This window comes from Vicia villosa, linkage group LG4, assembly GCF_029867415.1.
Source record: "Vicia villosa cultivar HV-30 ecotype Madison, WI linkage group LG4, Vvil1.0, whole genome shotgun sequence".
Classification (NCBI taxonomy): Eukaryota; Viridiplantae; Streptophyta; class Magnoliopsida; order Fabales; family Fabaceae; genus Vicia; species Vicia villosa.
The window spans coordinates 68,030,621-68,056,216 of record NC_081183.1 but is presented as its reverse complement, the minus strand read 5'-3'; the positions used below and the strand labels follow the sequence as shown (position 1 = coordinate 68,056,216).

Below are 25,596 nucleotides of genomic sequence, written 5' to 3'. Positions count from 1 at the left end.
GAGATTGGTACCATAGGTTGATTGGTGAATTGAAGAAAGGATCTGTGAGCATGGTTGGTGAATTAACCTACTTTCTTGGGCTACAAATCAAGCAGATGGAAGACTCAGTTTTCCTTTGACAAGGAAAATATGCAAAGAAGTTTGTGAAGAAGTTTAGATTGGAGAATGCCACTCACAAAAGAACTCATGCTCCTACACACTTGAAGTTATCGAAGGATGAAAAAGGGGTTAGTGTTGATCAAAGTTTGTATAGATGCATGATTGATAACCTTTTCTACCTTACTGCTAGCATATCAGATATTACTTTTGTTGTTGGAGTATGTGCTAAGTATCAAGCAGAACCTAAAGCAAGTCATCTCAAACAAGTCAAAAGAATTCTGAAGTATGTGAATGGTACGTGTGACAATGGGATACTGTATTCACACAACTCAAACTCTCAATTGTTGGGTTATTGTGATGCTGATTGAGCTGGAAGTGCTGATGACATGAAGAGTGCCTCTGGTGGATGTTTTTTCTGGGAAACAACTTGATCCTATGGTTCAGTAAGAAGCATAATTGTGTATCTCTTTCTACAGCTGAAGCTAAGTATATAGCAGCAGGTAGCAATTGTTCTCAACTTGTGTGGATGAAGCAAGTTCTGTTTGAATACAATGTCACACAAGATGTTATGATATTGTTCTGTGACAATTTCAGTGATATAAATATTTCCAAAAATCCTATTCAACATAGTAGGACCAATCACATTGACATCAGGCATCATTTCATTAGAGACCTTGTTGAAGACAAATTCATTAGAGACTTTTGAGCATGTGAAAACGGAAAATCAGCTTGATGATATTTTTACAAAGGTATTGAATGCAATTCAGTTTGAACAATTAAGGAGCAAATTAGGCATCTATGTATGTGAAGAATTATAGCAATTACTGACTGGATATAGTCATACACTAAAGAGAAAGAGAGAAGATCAAAACATCGTCTCTCTCCCAACGAGATTAGTGCAACTTCATTGAGGATTCAGATATCCTATTACCATCAAGGATATCTGTTTGATCCAGGAATTTCAGTGCAGCTTGCTGACGTTAGCCTAGGATTTGTTTAGCATTATATACTATATGCTAATGTATGTGTGTGGTTTTTCTTTGTTGGTTACTTACTTACATTGTTTTATATTATTATGGCTAAAAAGGAGGAGTAATATTGTGTGATTTTACGCTAACCACTAACCACTGATTGAGGGGGAGAAGTTTATTTTTCCCTGGTGTGTTACTGATGAGTTAGTGTTGTTGAGGGGGAGTGTTTTGTTCCTTAACAGGTGTGAAGAAGAGCTGGATTGGCATGTATGCAGAGATGTCAGACAAAATGTCATGACATCATATTGACTGGTTGGGAAAGTGCATTTCTCAACTACTATGTGTAGATTCCACTGACAGTTTGTTTTTTTGCTACTCTATGATTGTGGAATTTATGCCGTGTATTTTCCACAGGGCTGAAAATTACCTTTGTGTTTGATTTATTTCAGTCGTTAGGTTGTTAAGTTGTTTTAGCCAAAATAAGCCAAAGGAGGAGATTGTTAATTTTCTATGTTATGATTGGCATTATGTTTGGTAAAACTAACTTATGGGAACATGTTGAGCAAGGAGTTCTATTCACTTTAACTGAAGAAGACATGTCGAAGAAAGATGTGCTATGTAGGATCCATTCGACATCGTGTCTATTAAAGTTGCAGCTGGATCTGTTAAAGTTAGTTTAATGTACAAGTGCGGAATATTTTGGAATATTATGCAATCCTATGTGGCACTTGATTTAGGGATAAGAGATTGTATCTATTTTCAAGATATTTGATTGGTTTCTAAATATGGAGAATATTTAGGAAACTAATGATCGAAGCCCTATCTCATGGAGAAGATTGTGGAATATTTTCCGGAGTGCCTTGCTGCGATTTGATGCCCAAGTCCAGTCCAGAAGATTGTTTTAAATAAAATAGCAAGCATCAAACCTAGTATTGTGTGGGACTTACATTGTAGTTTGTGTGAGGGTTTGTGTAGTCTTGTCTATTGTGAGCCTCTCTAATATCATATTGATAGAAGAGTTTGGTGTTTTCATTGAGTTATAAGTTTCGTGTTCATTCATAAGCTTTTAAGCATTGAGTGACTGTGTTTTGGAAGTGTGTCGTCTAATATTTTGTAATTGATCATCACGATTGTGATTGAGGGGGATTGAGAAGGGCCTCATACCTAGGTGAGTCTTAGGTAGAATTATAGCACGAGTAATGATTAAATGAGAAGGCTATAAACATGAGATTGTTTGCATAGTACTTTGAATTGATACTATCATAATGGACTTATCACTGGCTTGGTAGCCCCTAGAGTAGGTATTGTTGATACCGAACTGGGTGAACAATTATTTGTGTTCTATAAAGTTTCTGTACTGCACTTTTATATACCTTGTCATTGTGAGTTGTTTAGAGATTCATTGTCTTAACATCTCTCAGGACATCTGAGATATAAACACCAACATTTCACTATGATTTAGCTGTGAATATATGTGATGTTTGGATGAATATGACGTGTGATGTCTATGTGTGATGTATACTGGTTTAAGACGTTAATTAGAATAATATAATAATATAGATAGTTAGTGTGATTGCTTAGAATTACTAATTAGAATTATTATTATCTAAAATTATATAAAATAGAATAATTGGAGTAGAGATGTAAGGGATTATTAGTAACTGGTAAGAGGTTAAGTTAGGGTAATATGAGAATGACATATTAGAGGTCCAAGGGATAAGTTTGACAAAAGGAAAAGAGTGTCAATGTTTTGCCATTTTGTGCAATCGTGAGGATTTGGGAGATGCGGTGAAAGAGAGTTAGGGCACGAATGTCATACCCCAAAATTTGCCCTATTTATTTTACATCTAATTATTAATTGGCATGATACAATTCTACATGTCTAGCATGGGTTTATTTCTAAAAGGCGTGTCTATCAAACTAGTGGGCTTAACATTTAAATTGTTTAGTGTCATACCCCAAAATTTGCCCTCATATATTTACAAACGCCATTTTATTTCGAATAAATAAATTGGCACAGTTGGTAAAAATTTGAGTGTGAATGGTACAATAGCACGAGGTCCCGTGCTCGAGTCACATTATTAACATTTTTTATTTGTTACTAACATTTTAGGCTAGTTTTTTAATTGGTTAAATATAATTATAAAAACTCAATGAGAATAATTCCTTCTATTTGGGCTTTTAGTTATTTTTAATTAATTTTGGTCCATCAAGTTTAACCTAATTTTGTATATTATAAATAGGACAACCTTTACACAACTGAGGGGAGGGGAGCGAACCCTGATTCCACACTCTCTTCCGTACAGGCCTAATTCCATTCATATTACCACACTCTCTCACGTACAAATTTCTTCCCCAAACCAGTACCTACACTCACCATTTGATCTATGTCTTTTTTCACAAAAATACTCACATGAGCAACCGTCCACCACCATTAACAATAGAACCACACATCAAATTCTACATACAAACATAAACCATACATTCCCTCACTATTCATGATCATCTTCAAATTTCATAAAACCAATCATCACCATCATTCATCAACAAAAAAAAGAAACCGAAAAACAACCTGCAATTTTTCATAACATCACGTTCAACTCCTAAACACTACAGCAACAGATGCCGAAATCGAGAAAAGGACAAAGAGAAATAAAATTGAATCTCGTCAATATCAGTTGTGTTTTCTTTTCGTTCACTCCTGTTGGTTGTTTTTTTTTCCAGATTTGATGACAAAGAAGAGAAGAACAGAGTTGTTGCTTGATACCGATACTCAACTATCCGCCGCCTCCAATCTTGATCGTAGCCGCCAGAAAAACAACGCACAAAAACTTTCAATAATACAACAATATCAACACCAATCCATCATCGCACCTCTTCGAATTACCGCGAAAACAATTCGATTCCAATGCCAAGCTTCCATTCAGTACCTGCTGCAAAAGAATTGATTCATTCAACAACATTCGACTAAACAACTCTAATTATCATTTTACAGAATGCTAACATGAGTTATTTAAAGAAGCAAATCAGTTGATTTTTGTTCTGTTTGCAGGTTTTTGTTGTTTGAGAAAGGCTGAAGCGATTCGAAAAGTGAACGGCACCGCTGCGACACCGAGCGCTGATCTACTCCGCTATTGAATCAAGCAACCTTCTCTGATGAGTAAATCACGCGCAACAACGCCGGCAACCGCACAAGCGCTCCTCCGATTGGCCCCTCGTAACCCACACGAGCTGCGCTTTCCGCCGGCTACGAAGTTGTCTCCGATCTGTTTTGAGTTTGTCTTGTTTCACTTGCTTCTAATGTTCACCTTTTGATAACATTTATTTTGCTGTTGTATTTAACTTTTTTGGAATTGTTTTGTTGAAAGTGAGAGAGAAAGAAAAGGTAATACAAAGTGAGAAGAGGAACGTGTGGTTGATTTCGTTTTACTATAGCATCTTATCATTTTCTTGTATTTTCATTCTAATTTTTATTTCCTTTTCCCTGCCACATGTCAAATGCTAATTGGATGTAGAAAATACTGAAAAGTCAAACGAGGAGAAACCTAAGGTGAGTTGGGCGGACCACCTTACTTCCTTTCATACTTATTTTTATTTTTGTTAAATAAATAGTTAATAAAAAAAACTATATATAATTTTGTCTTAGTTTTGATTTTCTTTTTAGAATTTAATAGGTATATTTTTTATGTTCTTTAATTAACTTAGATCAATAATAATTGTTAGCACTATTTTTCTATACATATATTCGTGTCTACCTTTTTCTTGATTTTTTTTGCGAGGTACTACCATCATGAGCATTGGACTGTTATGGTGGACCTTCAAGAGTCGACTACACCTGATTCGAGCATCCAGTCTTCAGGGTTTATTATCAGACATCTTTCGACCACGCGCCTCGCCTTCTACAAAGGTTAACCTCGAGGCTGCCTCTGACCGCCAACCATATCAGATCAAATTCGAAGCTAAGTGCCTATTTACTTTATTTATTATAAATTTCTTTATTCTTTATTTTTAGGGTTAGTAACGTTTGCCTCCGAACTGATAATGCACTTACCCTATTTTTGTTTGCCATTTTTTCCACCTTTTCAGGGTTTGTCGACTGCCAAAGCTACGAGTATTGGTAACCCTAAACCCTAACCCTGATATTTTCTGTCTTTTATTATTACTTATGCCAAACCCTATAAGGGATCCGCTGGTTGCAATTTCCCTCCCCCATATTTGTTAATTATTTCTGTTAAACTGCGTGGTTAGTAATCTAGGGAGTGTAACCTCGAATCGAACATAGAATCACTAATTTTACAAGATAATATACTTGAATATAATCACGTGATTGGTGCACACACGCACGCTTTTGGGTAACCCTCTCTGTTGCCTGTTGCCTGTTGCCTGTTGCCTTGTTGCCTTGTATTTTGTGCAGAATAGCCAGTCCCTCGAATACGAGGATACCTCAGCCATGCTGCCTCGATAAATAAAGGTCATGCGACCCTAAATGATGCTGCCTTCGATACACTAACATGACCTCGACCCTCGGAAGTTGCCTACGAAAAAGGCTGAGGTATCCTCTGGTTGCCTACGAAAAAAGGCTATTCTGATCCTTCCTCTTAGACTACCTGCCTCTTCATGGCATGGGTCAGTCTTTGAGCGAATGATAATTCGATGACCCTTCTACCTCCAAACGAAAGGCTTCCTGCCCACTTATGGCAAGGATTGACCCTTTCATTCTGAAAGGCTAAAAAGAGACCTATCATCTGAGTTTAAGGTAATTGCCCCTAATTGCCTTGCCATGCTCTATTTTCTATATTCTTTCTCAAAATTCTTCAAAAGCTGGCTACGCTCATTTACGAGATAAAGTCCATTTTCCACTTTCATCTACATTTTCTGAAAACGAGCAAGCAAAGCAATTAAGAGCCCATGGAAAACCATGGATGCAAAGGGTGCCTTACACCTTCCCTTTGCATAAATTACCCCCCGAACTTAGATTTCTTTAAAAGGTTTTTTTCTGTTTCTTTTAGCCTTTCTGAATTTGTTTGGATAAAATAAAAGTCGGTGGCGACTCATGCTTAACCGCGACATTTCGATCGATAAAAAGTCAGTTCACCGTATTACAGAACTGGCGACTCTGCTGTGGATAATTTTCTTATAAAAGAGGGGTTACCTTAAAAGTTTAGGAATCACTTAAATGTTTTCTATTGTTTGCTTTGCTTGTTTTATTTTTTCAGGGTTGTTTTGGGAAAAATGAAGGACGAATCCTATTCCCGGATTCAAGAACACATAAGATTAGGAGCGGCATAGTCATGGAGACCCCCCTTGTGCATGCTTGGGGTTGGTCAAAATGAAGTTCGCACTTGAGTTAGGCCTCCACGGGTTATTGTGTACCTCTTTTGCATGAGAGAGGTTTATGCATGTATCTTTGGGTGCGTCGGAGCTCAAGGACCTTTAGTCACCTTTAACCCATCCTGACTTTTAGGAACGTAGTGGGAGGGCTATTCTTGGTGCATGCCAAGTTATGGTCGCTACCCGATACTACAGCTCAGATAGGTTTCTTCCTAAAGTATCATTGCGTGGTATGCATGTACCATGTTCGAGGGTGCTTTAGAGGGGGCTGACAATTCTGAGTCACTTGGTAGAACCCGTTGCTGATGTCATCCTTATCCTTAGAAATACCTTTGGGGAAGGGTATCTCACATGATCTAAACTCCATGCAATCCGGGCCTAAGGAAAATTGTGTGACTTGTGTGACTTATGTGACCTGCGTGACTTGTCTGTGTTTGCTACTAACCTTCGTTTCCTTGCAGGTTTTGTTAAAAGGACTTGTTTATCCTTACTATCTCACACTATGCCTAATGAACTGCATTCGCATAACATCATGACATCATGACATCATAAGCATAACATGTTGGCTAACCCTTTCAAGGATCTTAGTAATTTAGGGCGCACAATTTCAGGTGCCTTTGTCAAATACTGAATCCCTATTCAGAGACTCAACATCTATCAAGGGGCAAGAGGATTTATTTTCCTCTAGCCATGTACCTTCAAATTCAGAAGTTCCCGAATCAGAGGCTATGACCCACTGGATATGGTGAGCTTGATTCCCAAAGAAGAACATCCAAAAATCAGAGTTCTTCAAACAAAGAAGCGATCGAATCATGTTCCAATGTCGCAAACTAAATTTCCTAACGATCCTTGAACATTGCATCTACATTCATAAACATCGCATAAAACTAACTTTTCCTTTCAGGTCGACCAACTAGTTAGACAAATACCATCAACAAATCAATCCTAATCAGATGAACATTCTGGAAGCTTGACCCCCAGACTTCTGAAACATTCCAATCAGATATACATTCCGGAAGCTCGAACCCCGGACATTCTGAAAGTTCCAATCAGATGAACATTCTGGAAGCTTGACCCCCAGACTTCTGAAACATTCCAATCAGATATACATTCCGGAAGCTCGAACCCCGGACATTCTGAAAGTTCCAATCAGATGAACATTCTGGAAGCTTGACCCCCAGACTTCTGAAACATTCCAATCAGATATACATTCCGGAAGCTCGAACCCCGGACATTCTGAAAGTTCCAATCAGATGAACATTCTGGAAGCTTGACCCCCAGACTTCTGAAACATTCCAATCAGATATACATTCCGGAAGCTCGAACCCCAGACATTCTGAAAGTTCCAATCAGATGAACATTCTGGAAGCTTGACCCCCAGACTTCTGAAACATTCCAATCAGATATACATTCCGGAAGCTCGAACCCCGGACATTCTGAAAGTTCCAATCAGATGAACATTCTGGAAGCTTGACCCCCAGACTTCTGAAACATTCCAATCAGATATACATTCCGGAAGCTCGAACCCTGGACATTCTGAAACATTTCTATCAGATACACATTCCAGAAGCTCGAACCCCAGATATTCTGAATATCTACACCAGTTCCACAACAACGACGCAAGCCAGATGCACCTAAGTGTCAACTCACCAAAATCAATATATCGTCGGCTCAATCATTACAACATTTTTTGAAGATCAGATTGATTACTCTGAGGGATGCTCCTAAGAATTCTCCACTCCTGGCTATAAACTCAATGCGAGGTGCGCGTACCATCCCAACATTCCTGAACATTACACAAACAATTGTTGGACATTGAGGTATAAGATTCAAGATCTAATCAATAACGTGGAAGTCAAATTCAACATTCCCGAAACTCCTGTGGTGATCACCTCTCCTATGCCTAGTCATGACAAGACTGATGAATGTCTAGACGGACGAACATTTGGATCATTAGATCTACTTTCATTTGCAAGTTTCTTTTCTGTTTGTTTAAACATTAGACTCATGATAGACATTATCTGTTTTAATAATCATCATCAGTGCATTGCATATGTTTGTCTTGAATAATTTATTTCGCTATCACTCATTTTAAATTGCGTCTTTACTTTGCATATGTTTTGTGATACTCGACTCCTGCTAAAGCTGTATACCTTTTGAGGGAGGATGACGAAAATGATACCGCAACCACATACAGTATGCTTTTGAGCGGACTATGTTGACGATGTACAGGCATTGTTTCAATTCCTAAACAGTGGAGATATAAGGATGTTAATCCCTCGTCAACCCCTTTGAGCCTAAGAAGTAGAAGTTTCTTTCTTGTACTAATAAAAACCCTTGATCATAACCTGGGGCAGGGTAGTTCTCAGTTAATTTGGCTGTGCATTCTATTTTAAGAGAATCATTCAGTACACCTTTCAACAAAGGTTTCAATCACAAGCGTTCATCCGCACGCATCAAAGAAGTGTTGGAGATGTCAATCAAAAGCCAACGATGGTTCATCAATCATTAAGCAAGGCATTCAATATCTTTCCAAAAAAAAAAAATGAAAGCCTGCTAAGTCAAAAATCAAAAAGAAGACTTAGGCAAAAATCAAGGCATCCCGCTGACTGTAAACTCCAAAATAAACAGTTCAGGCAAAATTTAGGGATATCAAAAAGATGAAAAAAGAGAAGTCAATAAATTCCTGAACAACACGATGTTGTGACTACCAAAAGGAAGAAGTGACTGCCATCTCAAAAGTTCTCTTTGCTTGTGAACCATTATCATTATCAAAGGTACAAATCCAAAAAGTCTCTTGGAACCTGAATGCATACGTTGAATTAACTGAACTTAGGACTGAAGATCATCACGAAGAAGGGTGGGTACAAATAAACTTTGAGCCTTTATCCTTTGTTTCTTAAACCGTGAACCGAGCCACGTTACAACCCTTAAAAGTCCTAACTGAAGCATGGTTAGTTCGAAAGCATACTGTCACCAAAAAGGTATCTCGACTCCTTAAGGTTTACTACAAATGTTAAGTTGATATCCTGTTTTTACAAACATCACATTATTACAAATATCATTTTTTTTTACAAGTGTCGTGTTTTTACATCTCATGTTTTAAAGGTTTTTCAAAAACTCAAGACAAATGTATGCATTGCATCTCATGAATTCATTATTAAACATATTCTGCTACATAATTTCGAATGTTAGCATCATGAAGAATTTGCACATGGTACAACTAATGACTAAACAGTTCTCCCGACAGACAATATCACTCAAGAAGCAATGTCTCCTATGTATACAAGGGGGCATGACACGCTTTGCCCAATCAATCTGGGGCAATCAAGTCAAGATTCGAAGAATCTCTCAAAATGCCAAAAGTCAAAGGCATACATCCCAAGTGAACTTCAAACTATTTCCCGATCAATCTGGGGCAATCAAGTCAAGATCCCGAGAATCTCCCAAGGATGCCAAAACAATCAGGGGCATCATCCAAATTTTATGATTATTAGGGGCATTTCGCTCATAGTAAAGTCCTCGCGAGGCGAATCTTTCCAAAGTTCCTACTAACTGGGGCAAATCTATGCAAGTCCAGTTTTACATCAAATACTCAGTGGCGTGTTCTAATCAAATCCAGAAATGGTAGTACTATAATACTGGGGGCAATGTTCAAGGCATCCATGCGCTCCCGTAATTCCAATTTCACAAGATCATATCCCCACAGAGTAATCATTAAGAAGATATCTTCAAACACGCCCAACAAAAGACATAGCTCCTCAACAGAGTTGACATCTTCAACACCACCGACACTTTGTTCTTCTCCAACACGGTTTATTAATATCTCTAAATCCCCCAATCAGGGTACATCAAGTTACTAATCACCCCCAAGCAAGAAATCATAAATCACCAGCTGAACATCTTCAAGGATACAGAGATTTATTTTCCCAATCAAGACAACATGAATCATATTCACATATCACATGTCATAAATATATTCATACAATTGCATACACTTTCATACATAATACATAAACATCGCAACAAGTGCATCCATAACATACGAGGTCCTCATTTATTTTGAGAATCCCGTCACACAAACATACTGCATGCATCATGACATGGCATAAAGAAAACTAACTTTACCTTTTTCAGGTTATTACTGCAGTAAAGAATAAATATTATCTATCTTCAGATCTAAGTCGATACCTTTGACGGTTCCTTAATGATCTACCTTTGGAGTTAAGTCGATACCTTGGACGGTTCCTTAATCTTCCACCTTCAGAGTTAAGTCGATACCTTGGACGGTTCCTTAACAATCTACTATCAGATCTAAGTCGATACCTTTGACGGTTCCTTAATGATCTATCTTTGGAGTTAAGTCGATACCTTGGACGGTTCCTTAACGATCCACCTACAGAGTTAAGTCGATACCTTGGACGGTTCCTTAACAATCTACCATCAGACCTAAGTCGATACCTTTGACGGTTCCTTACTGGTCTACCTTTGGAAGTTAAGTCGACACCTTGGACGGTTCCTTAACAATCCACCTTCAGAGTTAAGTCGATACCTTGGACGGTTCCTTAACCACCTATCTTCAGAGTTAAGTCGACACCTTGGACGGTTCCTTAACAATCTATCTTTAGAGTTAAGTCGACATCTTGGACGGTTCCTTAACAATCTATCTTCAGATTTAAGTCGATATCTCAGACGATTCCTTAAACAACCAACTTTTCAAAAACTAAAAGTAGTCCCGTAACGATCAACGGTCAAACAACTACTTCTCAAACACTCCAAACATAAGTGCACGATTTACTGGATGACATCCTCAAGCCCATCCCCGACAAAGGTCCCTACTTCAGCTAGGGCAAATTTCTTGGTATTCTAGTGTTCAATCATCTTCCACCTTCAGATACCGACTGGCATACAAACCACTCTACATCTTCAAGTTTAAGATAATTGAACAGGGGCAGCTGTCATACCCCAAAATTTGCCCTCATATATTTACAAACGCCATTTTATTTCGAATAAATAAATTGGCACAGTTGGTAAAAATTTGAGTGTGAATGGTACAATAGCACGAGGTCCCGTGCTCGAGTCACATTATTAACATTTTTTTATTTGTTACTAACATTTTAGGCTAGTTTTTTAATTGGTTAAATATAATTATAAAAACTCAATGAGAATAATTCCTTCTATTTGGGCTTTTAGTTATTTTTAATTAATTTTGGTCCATCAAGTTTAACCTAATTTTGTATATTATAAATAGGACAACCTTTACACAACTGAGGGGAGGGGAGCGAACCCTGATTCCACACTCTCTTCCGTACAGGCCTAATTCCATTCATATTACCACACTCTCTCACGTACAAATTTCTTCCCCAAACCAGTACCTACACTCACCATTTGATCTATGTCTTTTTTCACAAAAATACTCACATGAGCAACCGTCCACCACCATTAACAATAGAACCACACATCAAATTTTACATACAAACATAAACCATACATTCCCTCACTATTCATGATCATCTTCAAATTTCATAAAACCAATCATCACCATCATTCATCAACAAAAAAAAGAAACCAAAAAACAACCTGCAATTTTTTCATAACATCACGTTCAACTCCTAAACACTACAGCAACAGATGCCGAAATCGAGAAAAGGACAAAGAGAAATAAAATTGAATCTCGTCAATATCAGTTGTGTTTTCTTTTCGTTCACTCCTGTTGGTTGTTTTTTTCTTCAGATTTGATGACAAAGAAGAGAAGAACAGAGTTGTTGCTTGATACCGATACTCAACTATCCGCCGCCTCCAATCTTGATCGTAGCCGCCAGAAAAACAACGCACAAAAACTTTCAATAATACAACAATATCAACACCAATCCATCATCGCACCTCTTCGAATTACCGCGAAAACAATTCGATTCCAATGCCAAGCTTCCATTCAGTACCTGCTGCAAAAGAATTGATTCATTCAACAACATTCGACTAAACAACTCTAATTATCATTTTACAGAATGCTAACATGAGTTATTTAAAGAAGCAAATCAGTTGATTTTTGTTCTGTTTGCAGGTTTTTGTTGTTTGAGAAAGGCTGAAGCGATTCGAAAAGTGAACGGCACCGCTGCGACACCGAGCGCTGATCTACTCCGCTATTGAATCAAGCAACCTTCTCTGATGAGTAAATCACGCGCAACAACGCCGGCAACCGCACAAGCGCTCCTCCGATTGGCCCCTCGTAACCCACACGAGCTGCGCTTTCCGCCGGCTACGAAGTTGTCTCCGATCTGTTTTGAGTTTGTCTTGTTTCACTTGCTTCTAATGTTCACCTTTTGATAACATTTATTTTGCTGTTGTATTTAACTTTTTTGGAATTGTTTTGTTGAAAGTGAGAGAGAAAGAAAAGGTAATACAAAGTGAGAAGAGGAACGTGTGGTTGATTTCGTTTTACTATAGCATCTTATCATTTTCTTGTATTTTCATTCTAATTTTTATTTCCTTTTCCCTGCCACATGTCAAATGCTAATTGGATGTAGAAAATACTGAAAAGTCAAACGAGGAGAAACCTAAGGTGAGTTGGGCGGACCACCTTACTTCCTTTCATACTTATTTTTATTTTTGTTAAATAAATAGTTAATAAAAAAAACTATATATAATTTTGTCTTAGTTTTGATTTTCTTTTTAGAATTTAATAGGTATATTTTTTATGTTCTTTAATTAACTTAGATCAATAATAATTGTTAGCACTATTTTTCTATACATATATTCGTGTCTACCTTTTTCTTGATTTTTTTTGCGAGGTACTACCATCATGAGCATTGGACTGTTATGGTGGACCTTCAAGAGTCGACTACACCTGATTCGAGCATCCAGTCTTCAGGGTTTATTATCAGACATCTTTCGACCACGCGCCTCGCCTTCTACAAAGGTTAACCTCGAGGCTGCCTCTGACCGCCAACCATATCAGATCAAATTCGAAGCTAAGTGCCTATTTACTTTATTTATTATAAATTTCTTTATTCTTTATTTTTAGGGTTAGTAACGTTTGCCTCCGAACTGATAATGCACTTACCCTATTTTTGTTTGCCATTTTTTCCACCTTTTCAGGGTTTGTCGACTGCCAAAGCTACGAGTATTGGTAACCCTAAACCCTAACCCTGATATTTTCTGTCTTTTATTATTACTTATGCCAAACCCTATAAGGGATCCGCTGGTTGCAATTTCCCTCCCCCATATTTGTTAATTATTTCTGTTAAACTGCGTGGTTAGTAATCTAGGGAGTGTAACCTCGAATCGAACATAGAATCACTAATTTTACAAGATAATATACTTGAATATAATCACGTGATTGGTGCACACACGCACGCTTTTGGGTAACCCTCTATGTTGCCTGTTGTCTGTTGCCTGTTGCCTGTTGCCTTGTTGCCTTGTATTTTGTGCAGAATAGCCAGTCCCTCGAATACGAGGATACCTCAGCCATGCTGCCTCGATAAATAAAGGTCATGCGACCCTAAATGATGCTGCCTTCGATACACTAACATGACCTCGACCCTCGGAAGTTGCCTACGAAAAAGGCTGAGGTATCCTCTGGTTGCCTACGAAAAAAGGCTATTCTGATCCTTCCTCTTAGACTACCTGCCTCTTCATGGCATGGGTCAGTCTTTGAGCGAATGATAATTCGATGACCCTTCTACCTCCAAACGAAAGGCTTCCTGCCCACTTATGGCAAGGATTGACCCTTTCATTCTGAAAGGCTAAAAAGAGACCTATCATCTGAGTTTAAGGTAATTGCCCCTAATTGCCTTGCCATGCTCTATTTTCTATATTCTTTCTCAAAATTCTTCAAAAGCTGGCTACGCTCATTTACGAGCTAAAGTCCATTTTCCACTTTCATCTACATTTTCTGAAAACGAGCAAGCAAAGCAATTAAGAGCCCATGGAAAACCATGGATGCAAAGGGTGCCTTACACCTTCCCTTTGCATAAATTACCCCCCGAACTTAGATTTCTTTAAAAGGTTTTTTTCTGTTTCTTTTAGCCTTTCTGAATTTGTTTGGATAAAATAAAAGTCGGTGGCGACTCATGCTTAACCGCGACATTTCGATCGATAAAAAGTCAGTTCACCGTATTACATTAAGCCATCTATATTTTTTTCTAAAGATATTCTATTCAAAGATATGGGGTGTATTTTTGTAAAAAATAATCATTGGAACTCACTTAGGACTTAAGCCCATTAAGAATGATTAGAAAACCTTATAATTTATATAAAAAAAAACTAACTAATTATTTAAGTTTTGCTTTTAATATATTTTGTATTATTCTTATATATGTATTTTCGTAAGCTAATATTATTTTTTAATTATTTTATTAAATTATATTAATATTATTAGTAAAAACTAGTATTAGTTTAAAATTGGTTAATTATTTATATTGTTCTTAGTTTTATAATTAATAATTAGCAGCATTATTAGTGATTAAGATTATCAAGTCATTTAATTAGCGTATAAACATAAAGACCAACATTTTATATTTTGTTTATTAAAATATATATATATATATATATATATATATATATATATATATATATATTTTTATTAATTATTTAGAGTTATTGGTCCAATTAGGGTTCGGATCCTGTTCATCACCTTCTACCTCTCGCGGCCGCCACCCTTCACCAACCTCACAAACCCTAAATCTTAAATCTGAGGCCAAGCCTATGAATCAAATCAAGCCGAAAATGGAAAAGGAAATATTTGATTTTTATTGAACGAATACAAGTCCAGATACATACAAATTGAAACCATAAAAATATGAGTAAATCAAGTCAAAATAACAAACTTAAAACTAAATCAAATCTGCTTTTAACTCTGAATCAAACTAATAAAACCTATTTCCTAAACTAAAACCTAACTCTAACTATAAAGCTAAAACAATAGACAAAAAGGGGAGAGAAAAATAAATCAGAAAGAAATGAGATAAAATCAAAGATCGAGTTGGAACTTGAAGCATATGAAGTCTTCAACCCTTGCTGAAAGCGACGCTCCCAAACGCGTACCTGAGACCAAAGAAAAATAATCAGATCAGAGAACCCAAAGAGGAACAAATCATAAAGAATTTCTGAAAGGTAAGCCTGAGACTTAGCTTTAGGACTTGATTACTGTCTCGTTTTGATGTTTGATTGGGGTTTGTTTCTGGAAATTTTGGTTTAGGGTTTATAATTGGGGGTTAGGGTTCTTAGGTTTTTAGTTAGGGTTCATAGGATCTTAGGGTTAGAGCTCGAACCGATGGTTTTCTGGGGATTTTGTTGAAGTTTTGGGTTTATTTATGAGGGAGAGGGACGAAGAAGATGAAGATCTTGAGGATCTTCATCTGAGTATCTGGGTTTTCACGGTGGGGGACGACGGCCTACGGCGGCCGATTTATGGGTTTGTTTTGTTTAGAGAGAGAATTGAGAGAGCGGAGAGAATGAGTGAGAACGAAGAGATAGAAGATGGAGGGAAAAATGAAAGGAAATTTGTAGGATTTGAGTTAATCCCCCACCGCCCGTTGGATGAATGTCATGTGGCCTCATGATGGCCACATGGTCTGCATACTGGATCCGATCCCATGCAATGTTTTTACCGTAATCCCTCATCCAAAACGCATGCAGGCCTTTCGATCAACACATTCTAGATCCACGCCCCAGATCATAAATTTTGTGGGCCATTGGATCTGGATCAACGATCAGAACTCTGCAATCCCACCATGACGTTGTACGCCCACCCATATCTGGTCTAAATGGACTTTAGAGTGGGCCAGTCCTTTAATTTTAACACCCCCTTAAATTCACTAACAAACACAAAATACACCCCCTGGCCCAAATATTTTTATTTTGATAATAATAAATAAAGCATTAGTTTTTTTCCCTAAAAAATCATATTATATAAATAATTAATATAATAATCATTAAATCATTGTTTAAATTAATTTTATTTCATAATATTGTTTGTGTATTTTATTTAAGTAAATGATTTAGATAATAAAAATATGTTAAAATTTTGGATTAATTATGTGTAATAATTTTAACTCGTGTGAATTAAAATATTTCTTAAAACATTAAAAACTGTAAAATTCACTTATGCAATATTGGACATTATTTCGTTTTATAAACTTGTATATATTAATAAAATCAAAAATACAAATACTAATTAACTTTTCCTAACTACTAAAAAAACATAAAAATAGGGATTGTACACCAATTTTTATATATAACTACGATTACTGCGAACTACGAGAACCTATTAAAACACATTCAAACATACTAAATAATGTACAATCCCATAAAAACACCAACAAACCCTACGAACTACGTGGACTCTGATCCTCTATTAAGGAGGTACGTAGGCATTCAAGCAACCGAAACAAGTCCCCTTTCCCCAAACATCAATATGTTTAAGGTTTTATCCTTTATCCTATTTGCTATAACTGTATCATATTTCTTTACCACAAACCATAAACCTTACCATAATATTCTTATTATAAACCTACCCTAGAGACATTGTAAACCTTAAGAAAGGGTTAAGGGTGCCTAGCACCTTCCCTCAACCCTAATTTCTCAACTTACCTAAAAAATATTAATTAGATTTTATCCCGTATTTACCCTTATCCTTAGGATAAAATAAATATAGGTGGCGACTCTGTAGTTTAAGTTATATACTTAAAATTTAAAAGCCGGCCGTAACAGCTGACGACTCTGCTAGGGACCCTTAGAGCAGAGAAGCACTTAAGGTTTGGGGCATGTCTCTTTGGTTTATGGTTTTTTTTTTATTTGGCAATTTCTTTTTTTTTTATATATACATATATATATATATATATATATATATATATATATATATATATATATATCTTTATTTTATTTCTTTAATAATTTTGAATTTTTATTTGTTTTATTATTATTGGAAATATATATATGTATTGCTGTTAAAACCTAAGTGTGGGAATTATCATTACACCAGAGGAGACTTGAATCGCCTATGAGTCATAATGATAATTCCACTCAGAGTGGGTTAAATTCCGAGAAATATCTTAGACGAGGCTAGACTTTGTCGAGGGTAGGATTTAGAATTTAACTGATCTCTCTGGGAACCTACCCCTAAAATTCAAACCTCATGGACAAAAGAGTCTTTCTAAAAATCCAAAGAGACAAAAAGTTTTGGAGGATACGAAGGGCCCCATGAACCTAGGATTGTTGTGTTTTTTAATATAAAATATTTGCAATATTCATCATTCATTTGCATTTGTTTTTTTTATGTCTTATCCACAGGAAAATAAAAAAGATATTTTTGGTGAACATCTGAGAAAATGAGTACAGAAAAGAAACAGATCCTCCGCATCACTGTTTCACTACCTGATGTGAAGAAATTGAAAATCGTCAAGGAAAAATTACCGTCTAAGGCTTTAGACAAATATTTGGGCTGTTATGGGGATATCCTTGACTTGCTGAAGATTAAGGTCCAAGAAGAAGCTATCACTGCTTTGGTTCAATTTTATGACCCTCCGCTTAGATGCTTTACTTTCCAAGATTTTCAATTTGCACCCACTCTGGAGGAACTGGATAGGATTTTAGGGTTTTCAAAAACCAAAAAGGAATTTTATACAGGAATTGGGAAGGAAGTCAAGGTTGTGGATTAGCAAAGGCTTTAGGGATACATGTTACAGATTTGGAATCTAATTATAATGCTGAAGGTGATGTCCAAGGGATCAAGAGATCCTTCTTATAGGCTCAAGTTATGTTCTATGCTCAAAAGAAACAATGAGAAGTTTGTGGAAATATGCTGGCTCTTTTGATATTTGGGATAATTTTGCTCCCTAAAAATGTTGATTATATTGATCCTGCTGCTATTCATGTTTTTGTATCTGTTAAGGTTTTTAGGATGGATCCAACTCCTACTATTTTGGCTAATATTTACTATACTATCCATGCCCGTTGTGAGAAAAAGAAAGGGATGATATTTTGTTGTGTTCATATATTATTTTCTTGGTTAACATCTCATCTTTATAAGGCAAGTTATTTGGTCAAGGATCTAACTAGGCAAGAATGGTCACAAAAACTAAGGACAATCAAGGTTGATTCTATCTTTGGGTATGCAAGAAAGTTGAACTTCGAAAGGATTATTTATAGGTGTGGGGATTTTCATAATGTTCCTTTAATTGGGACATTGGGTTGCATTAACTACAACCCTGTACTAGCGCTGCGTCAGTTGGGTCATTCTATGGATGATAAACCTTCCGAAGAACAAATTATGGAACTAATTCTGCATAATATGGGAAAGGGAGAACCAAGAGAGTTAAAGAAAGTAATCCATGCTTGGAGTTTTGTTCAAACAAAGAATTTTGGACCAAAGAATGTCATAGCCAAAGAACCCTACACTAGTTTGGTCCTTGAAAGAGTTAAGAAAAATCCATTGCCATTTGTTGTGGACCCTGCATATAAGCCTGATATTCCTAATCCAGTTCTCTTATCCGTGGAAGAGGTAGAAGAACTAAGGGCGGCCCTGGAGGCTTCCCAAAAGGAAAAGGAAGACTTAGAGCTTAAAATGCTTCAATTAACTAATGAAAGAAGTCAACTGCGTCTTGGCGTCAAGGAGAAAAACCAAGAGCTTCAGGTTACCAAGGAAGAAGGTGAAAAGGAGAGGGTAAAATAAAGCGCACAATGGATGGTGTATTAAGCGCCAAATTTAACTTAATTTCACATAATGAAAGGCTAGAGCAAGCAAATGTGGCCTTTGACACTCAAGAGGAATGTTTGAAAATATTAGCCGCTGAAGAGCAACTCTTAGAACGTAACACTGAATGTGAAAGAGCACTACAAGCTTTATCCGCCCTTAGGGAAACTTTCATGCGCCAGAGAGATATTTTTGAGGATGCATCGGCTAAAAGGGAACACTGGAAGAAATAGTACACAATCATCTCTTAGAACGTAACACTGAATGTGAAAGAGCACTACAAGCTTTATCCGCCCTTAGGGAAACTTTCATGCGCCAGAGAAATCTTTTTGAGGATGCATCGGCTAAAAGGGAACACTGGAAGAAATAGTACACAATCATCTCTACTGCAAGTAAGCATGTTAGTATGGTTCCTGAGCTTCTCAAGGATTATCAGAAGTGTCAAGAAAATTATGAAAATTTGGTGTTCTTGTGCAACAACTTGATCCAAGACATTCCCAAGAGTTTGGAGCATGCGGAGTCTTCACCCGTCCTTCTTCCTGAAACTGTTGAGAGTTTCCTGAAGCTTTGTAGGACTATGGTGGACAAGTTTGAGGCAGACATCCATAAGCATCGTTAGACTATTTTGAGTTTCGATTCAAGTTTTGTTTTCAGATTTTGTTATTTCCGTTTCAGTTTTTTCTTTCCAAGTATGAACGATTTCAATTTGTAATTTCAATTTAATTTGTAATTCCCTTTGAATATTTTGAATTTCTTATTAATGAAGAGTGTTTGTTTCCACATAACTTATTCTTCTTACGATATTCACCAAATGCTTTTTATTTTTTATATTTGAAAATAAATTCTATATGGATAAGACATAATACGATATTAGCATACACATACATTCATAGCATGCATATCATAAATCATATCATTAAAACTTTTTATGAAAATATCTCCAGAAATACCATTGGGAAAGACAATCTGACATCCCAACCGCCTTACCAAACAAGATCTCAACAAAGGAAAGCAATGGAGCAACTAGAACAAAACCAAGCCTCTCTTCGCGAAGAAGTGAATCAACTAAAGGGTAGTGTGGATGAGATCAAAAGGGGTATGGCTCAAATGCTGGGTTTTATGAAGGACATCTTGGAAAAGCAAGAGAAAGCCAAGGAATTCCCAACTAAGGAGAATCATAACCAAATTGATATCCCAGATGACGACAACCCGCTGCTAGGGTACATTCCAGGTTTTGGTCCCTCCAAGGATAGATAATCTCACCCAGGAACATATGCACGCTCTTCTAAGAAAGTCATTCAATCCTATGAGGAAGGAGATACCTCTCAAGAAGGATTTATCCATGCTCCACAAAAGGAAGGGACATCCCGTACAGTGTGTATTCCTGCTAATAATCCTCCCAAAGAGGATGACTATCTAGACCTACAATATGGGTATCAAGAGACGGACAATATAGCCCAAGCACCTCAACACAAACAATTCGCTCACAATTCCATGGAAGAGTCGAAGGATAACAACCAAATTAAGACGTTAGAGGATAGATTAAAGGCTGTAGAGGGTTATGATGCTTTTGATGTAGAAACTCTCGAGATGAGTTTGGTATCAGACTTAACCATACCACACAAATTCAAGGTCCCCAACTTTGAAAAATATAAAGGGCTTACATGACCTAGAAATCATCTACGCATGTATGTCAGAAAAATGGTCGCTTACGCTCATGATCAGAAACTAATGGTGCATTTCTTTCAGGATAGTCTAAGTGGGGCATCCGATGATTGGTACATGTAATTGGAAAAGGCGCATATCCGAAAAACTGGACTGGTCTTACTAACACGTTCTCGAAACAACATAAATATAATCTCGACATGGCTCCTAACCGACTATAACTATAAAACTTGTCCCAAAAGAATGACGAAGCATTTAAGGAGTATGCACAGAGATGGCGAGAAGTAGTTGCACGGGTTCAACCTCCCCTGTTGGAAAGAGAGCTAGTGGATATGTTTATGGGTACCCTACAAGGCCCATACTACGAAAGGATGGTAGGAAGCGTATCTTCAGGATTCTCCGATCTGGTGGTTATAGGGGAGAGAATTCAGAATGGTATAAAAAACAGAAAGATCCAAGGGGCATCGTCAAATTCCTATCATTCAAAAAGGCCTACTCCAAATTTCCCAAATGCAGTGATTCACCAAGAATCTAGGCCACCTATGACAATACCACAACAGCAAAGTAGATTCCAAGGACCTCTGAGGAGGTTTGATCCTCTTCCCACAACTAAGAGTGAGATATTAAAGTATTTGGTAAGTGAATCGCTAGTAGAGATCAAACTATTGGCTCCACCTATCGGGAAACTCCCACTCCGGTATAATGCTAACGAAAGATTTGAATAGCACGCTAATTCTCTAGGACATACACTGGATAAATGTTGGGATTTCTGACACAAGGTACAAGATTTGTTGGAATCATGGGCCATTTCCTTTGATAAACCAAATGTTAAAACAAATCCTATGCCTCTCCATGATGGGGCAGTCAACGCCATAGAAGTTATCACCGAGCAAGAGTTAGTCCTGAAAAGAAGGACCCCCATAGATGCACTTAAGAGGCATCTACTTGAGTTGGGGTTCATCTTGGAACATAACGAAGCTTTTAAGGACACTTTGCAAAGACTCATGGATCAAGGGTTAATCCAACTGAGAGAACATCCTAAGGAAGAATACATAGCTATGGTGGAAAGAAAGGAACCATTGATGATACCTAGCCAAGGAACAAGGAAACCATTGATTATTCCTTATCCTAAACAACCAATGATAATACCTCGACAAAATCCATCTGTGATTATCCCCACATCACAGACAAATGCAAACAGAGACCCTTATCCTAGTGATAAGATGAAAGCAGTACCTTGGGAATATAACTCTACAGCTTATGCAGACAAACAAGGAGAAGGTAGCCATTCAAAACCCTCTGTAACTAATATCTTAGGGCCTGGGGGTATGACATGTAGTGGTCGCATATTCAAAACGACACCGGTACAACAAGACAACAGTAAGGACTTGGCACATTCCAAGGACCAGGCTGTGACAGAACCAGATCACGAAGCAACTCCGGCTAATAAAAATTCCATTAGCAAAAAGGAGGAAGAGTTTCTGGCCCTGATAAAGAAAATTGACTATAGGGTGGTGGATCAGCTACATCAAACACAATAAAAAATATCACTCATGTCACTACTCGTAAATTCAGAAAAGCATCGAGACGCCCTGATGAGAACTCTTAATACAACCCATGTAATTAAAGACATCACTGTGAATCAATTCAATGGGATGGTAGCTAACCTTACTGCTGGGGCATGTTTAGGATCCAGTGGTCATGAACTACCACCACAAGGAAGGGCACAGAATAAAGCTTTACATATCTTTGTACAATATGGAAAAGCTCATCAGTCTAGGGTTCTAATTGACACAGGCTCTTCATTGACTGTGATGCCAAAATTAACACTTATGAAGATTGCCATGGAAGGTCTCGTTGTAAGACCCAGCCATCTAGTGGTCAAAGCGTTTGATGGATCACAAAGCCCAGTTTTTGGAGAGGTAGACTTGCCTGTCGTCATTGAACCTCATACTTTCTGTATTAATTTCCAAGTAATGGAGATAGAGCCGACTTATACTTGTTTGTTGGGACGCCCTTGGATTCATGCAGCTGGTGCAGTTATATCAACTCTTCATCAGAAGCTAAAGTTTATGGATGGAAACTCTATAGTGACCGTAAATAGAGAGGAGTATGTATTTGTCAGTAATCTGGACTCCTATAGATATATCGAGGCCGGGGAAGGTACGATGGAAACTGCATTTCAGGCTTTGGAGATTGCAACTGCTGTTACACTACCCGTTGAGAAGGTAAGGAAATCGGTAATGTCATGGAGAGACCTGCAAGATGTGGATTCAGAAGGCTGGGGCAAGGTAATTGAGGTCCTAGAAAAAAAGGATCGTCTGGGATTAGGATATCAAACGTCAATGATCAATAGGGATGTAAAGGAGGAACAACAGATTCCCTCGCTGAGACAGACCTTCACGACCGGCGGATATGAGCATAATGAACAAGTAGCCATGATATCTAACAAAGACTCCCATGAAGGTACATCTAATTTCATCCGAGAGGTTGCTCCAGGAGAACAACTTCAGAATTGGACGAGCTTGGAGATGCCGGAGATATTTTTTGTTTCAAAGTAATTTGCTTCTCTTTTTGTTTTGAATAAAACGCTCATGCTTTACCTGAAGCATATAGTTAGTTTGTAAGGGCCCCATTATAATTTCAGAACTAAGTTTATTAATGAATAAAATCGTCTTTGCATTTGGTATCAAATATCTTGTCCTTTTATTACATTTCAATTTTTTTCTATCTTTCAAAAATGACAAATATTTTCTTCATAAAAACACGTTCATATATGCATACTAAAATAAGAAAAACGTGCAGATTACCATCTGATACCACCGATAACGATACTGCTGAAACTCGCTATAAACTTGAGGTTCCTATTAATCAAGCTGAAGAAGGGGATGAGGAAGACGATGAACTCCCGGAAGAGTTATCAAGGTTAATAGAAAGAGAGTCAAAGAGTATGCTTCCTCCTCAAGAGGCAATTGACATTATAAACCTGGGAACAGACAAAGAACCGAGGGAAATCAAGATTGGGGCAACTTTAAATGAAGATGTGAAAGCAGCATTAATTAAACTCCTTCACGAGTATACAAAAGTGTTTGCTTGGTCCTATCATGACATGCCAGGGTTAGATACAAATATCGTCGTGCATAAATTACCGCTTAAGTAGGGAAGTACACCTGTCAGACAAAAGCGTAGAAGGGTTCGTCCTAACATGGATAATAAAATCCAAGAAGAAGTACTCAAACAATTTGATGCAGGATTTCTTGCTGTAGTTGACTATCCACCTTGGATTGCCAACATAGTGCCCGTTACTAAGAAAGACGGGAAAGTACGCATGTGTGTGGATTATAGGGACCTAAATAAAGCAAGTCCTAAAGACGACTTCCCGTTACCGCATATTGATGTCTTAGTAGATAATACGACACAAGCTTCAGTTTTCTCTTTCATGGATGGGTTCTCTGGATATAATAATATTAAAATAGCTCCCGAAGACATGGATAAAACGACCTTTATGACATCCTAGGGCATCTTTTGCTATAAGGTAATGCCCTTTGGTTTGAGAAATGCAGGGGAAACATATCAACGAGCCATGGTTACATTGTTCCATGACATGATCCACAAAGAGGTTGAAGTATACGTAGATGATATGATTGCCAAGTCCTGTACAGAGGAAGAACATATCACACACTTGCAAAAATTGTTTGAACGTCTGAAGAAGTTCAAGCTAAGGTTAAATCCAAACAAATGCACATTTGGCGTACGATCAGGAAAGCTGTTGGGATTCATTGTGAGCCAACGTGGCATAGAAGTAGATCCTGATAAGGTGAAAGAAATACAAGAAATGCCAGCTCCGAGGACAGAAATGCCAACGTGGCTAAACTATATCTCGAGGTTAATTTCACATCTAACCTCCACATGTGATCCTATATTCAAATTACTCAGGAAAGACAACCAATCAAGTGGAACGACGATTGCCAAATAGACTTCGAGACTATAAAGAATTACTTACAAGAGCCACCTTGTGCCTCCTGTGCTTGGTAAACCATTAATCATGTATCTCACAGTTCTAGAAAGGTCCATGGGATATGTACTGGGGCAGCAAGATGAAACAGGTCGAAAGGAGCATGCTATTTACTATCTGAGCAAGAAATTCACTGATTGCGAATCTCGATATTCACCATTAGAGAAGACATGTTGTGCCCTAGCATGGGCCACAAAAAGTCTACGACAATATATGTTGACTTATACTACATGGTTAATATCGAGGATGGATCCTTTGAAATATGTATTCAAAAAACAAGCTCTCACAGGTAGAATTGCAAGATGGCAAATGCTATTATCTAAATATGACATCCAGTATGTCACACAAAAGGCAATTAAAGGAAGTGTGCTAGCTGAACACCTTGCTCACTAACCCCCTCGAAGAATACCAGTCTATGAAATTCGACTTCCCTGATGAAGATGTCATGGTAATAAGAGATTACAAAATACCAGGTCCCGACGAAGGACCTGAACCAGGGGCAATATGGACAATTATGTTTGATGGCGCCTCAAATGCATTAGGACATGGTATAGGGGTAGTCTTGACATCTCCTGATAATCGTCACATACCTTTCACTGTGAGATTATGCTTCGATTGTACTAACAACATTGCTGAATATGAGGCGTGCATATTGGGTGTAGAAGGTGCAATTGATCTAAGGATCAAACTTCTTGAGTTTTATAGGGATTCGGCATTAGTAATCCACCAAGTCAACAAAGAATGGGATACTCGAGATTATAAACTAATCCCATACCAGAATCGCATACTGGAGTTAGTCACTGAATTTGAGACAGTTACCTTTA

General features: G+C 37.5%; 1 protein-coding gene across 1 annotated transcript; it reads left to right on the top strand.

The window, feature by feature from the left end:
- The first annotated feature begins 18,198 nt into the window (after window positions 1-18,198).
- On the top strand, window positions 18,199-19,071 carry LOC131597330 (uncharacterized). The gene has a single exon (XM_058870034.1). The coding sequence runs from the start codon at window positions 18,199-18,201 to the stop codon at window positions 19,069-19,071; it is 873 nt and encodes a 290-aa protein (XP_058726017.1).
- The last annotated feature ends 6,525 nt before the right edge of the window (window positions 19,072-25,596 follow it).

What these genes read in the sequence shown, in the direction of transcription:
- LOC131597330 (XM_058870034.1), top strand. Translation starts at nt 18,199, where the DNA reads ATGCTGGCTCTTTTGATATTTGGGATAATTTTGCTCCCTAAAAATGTT.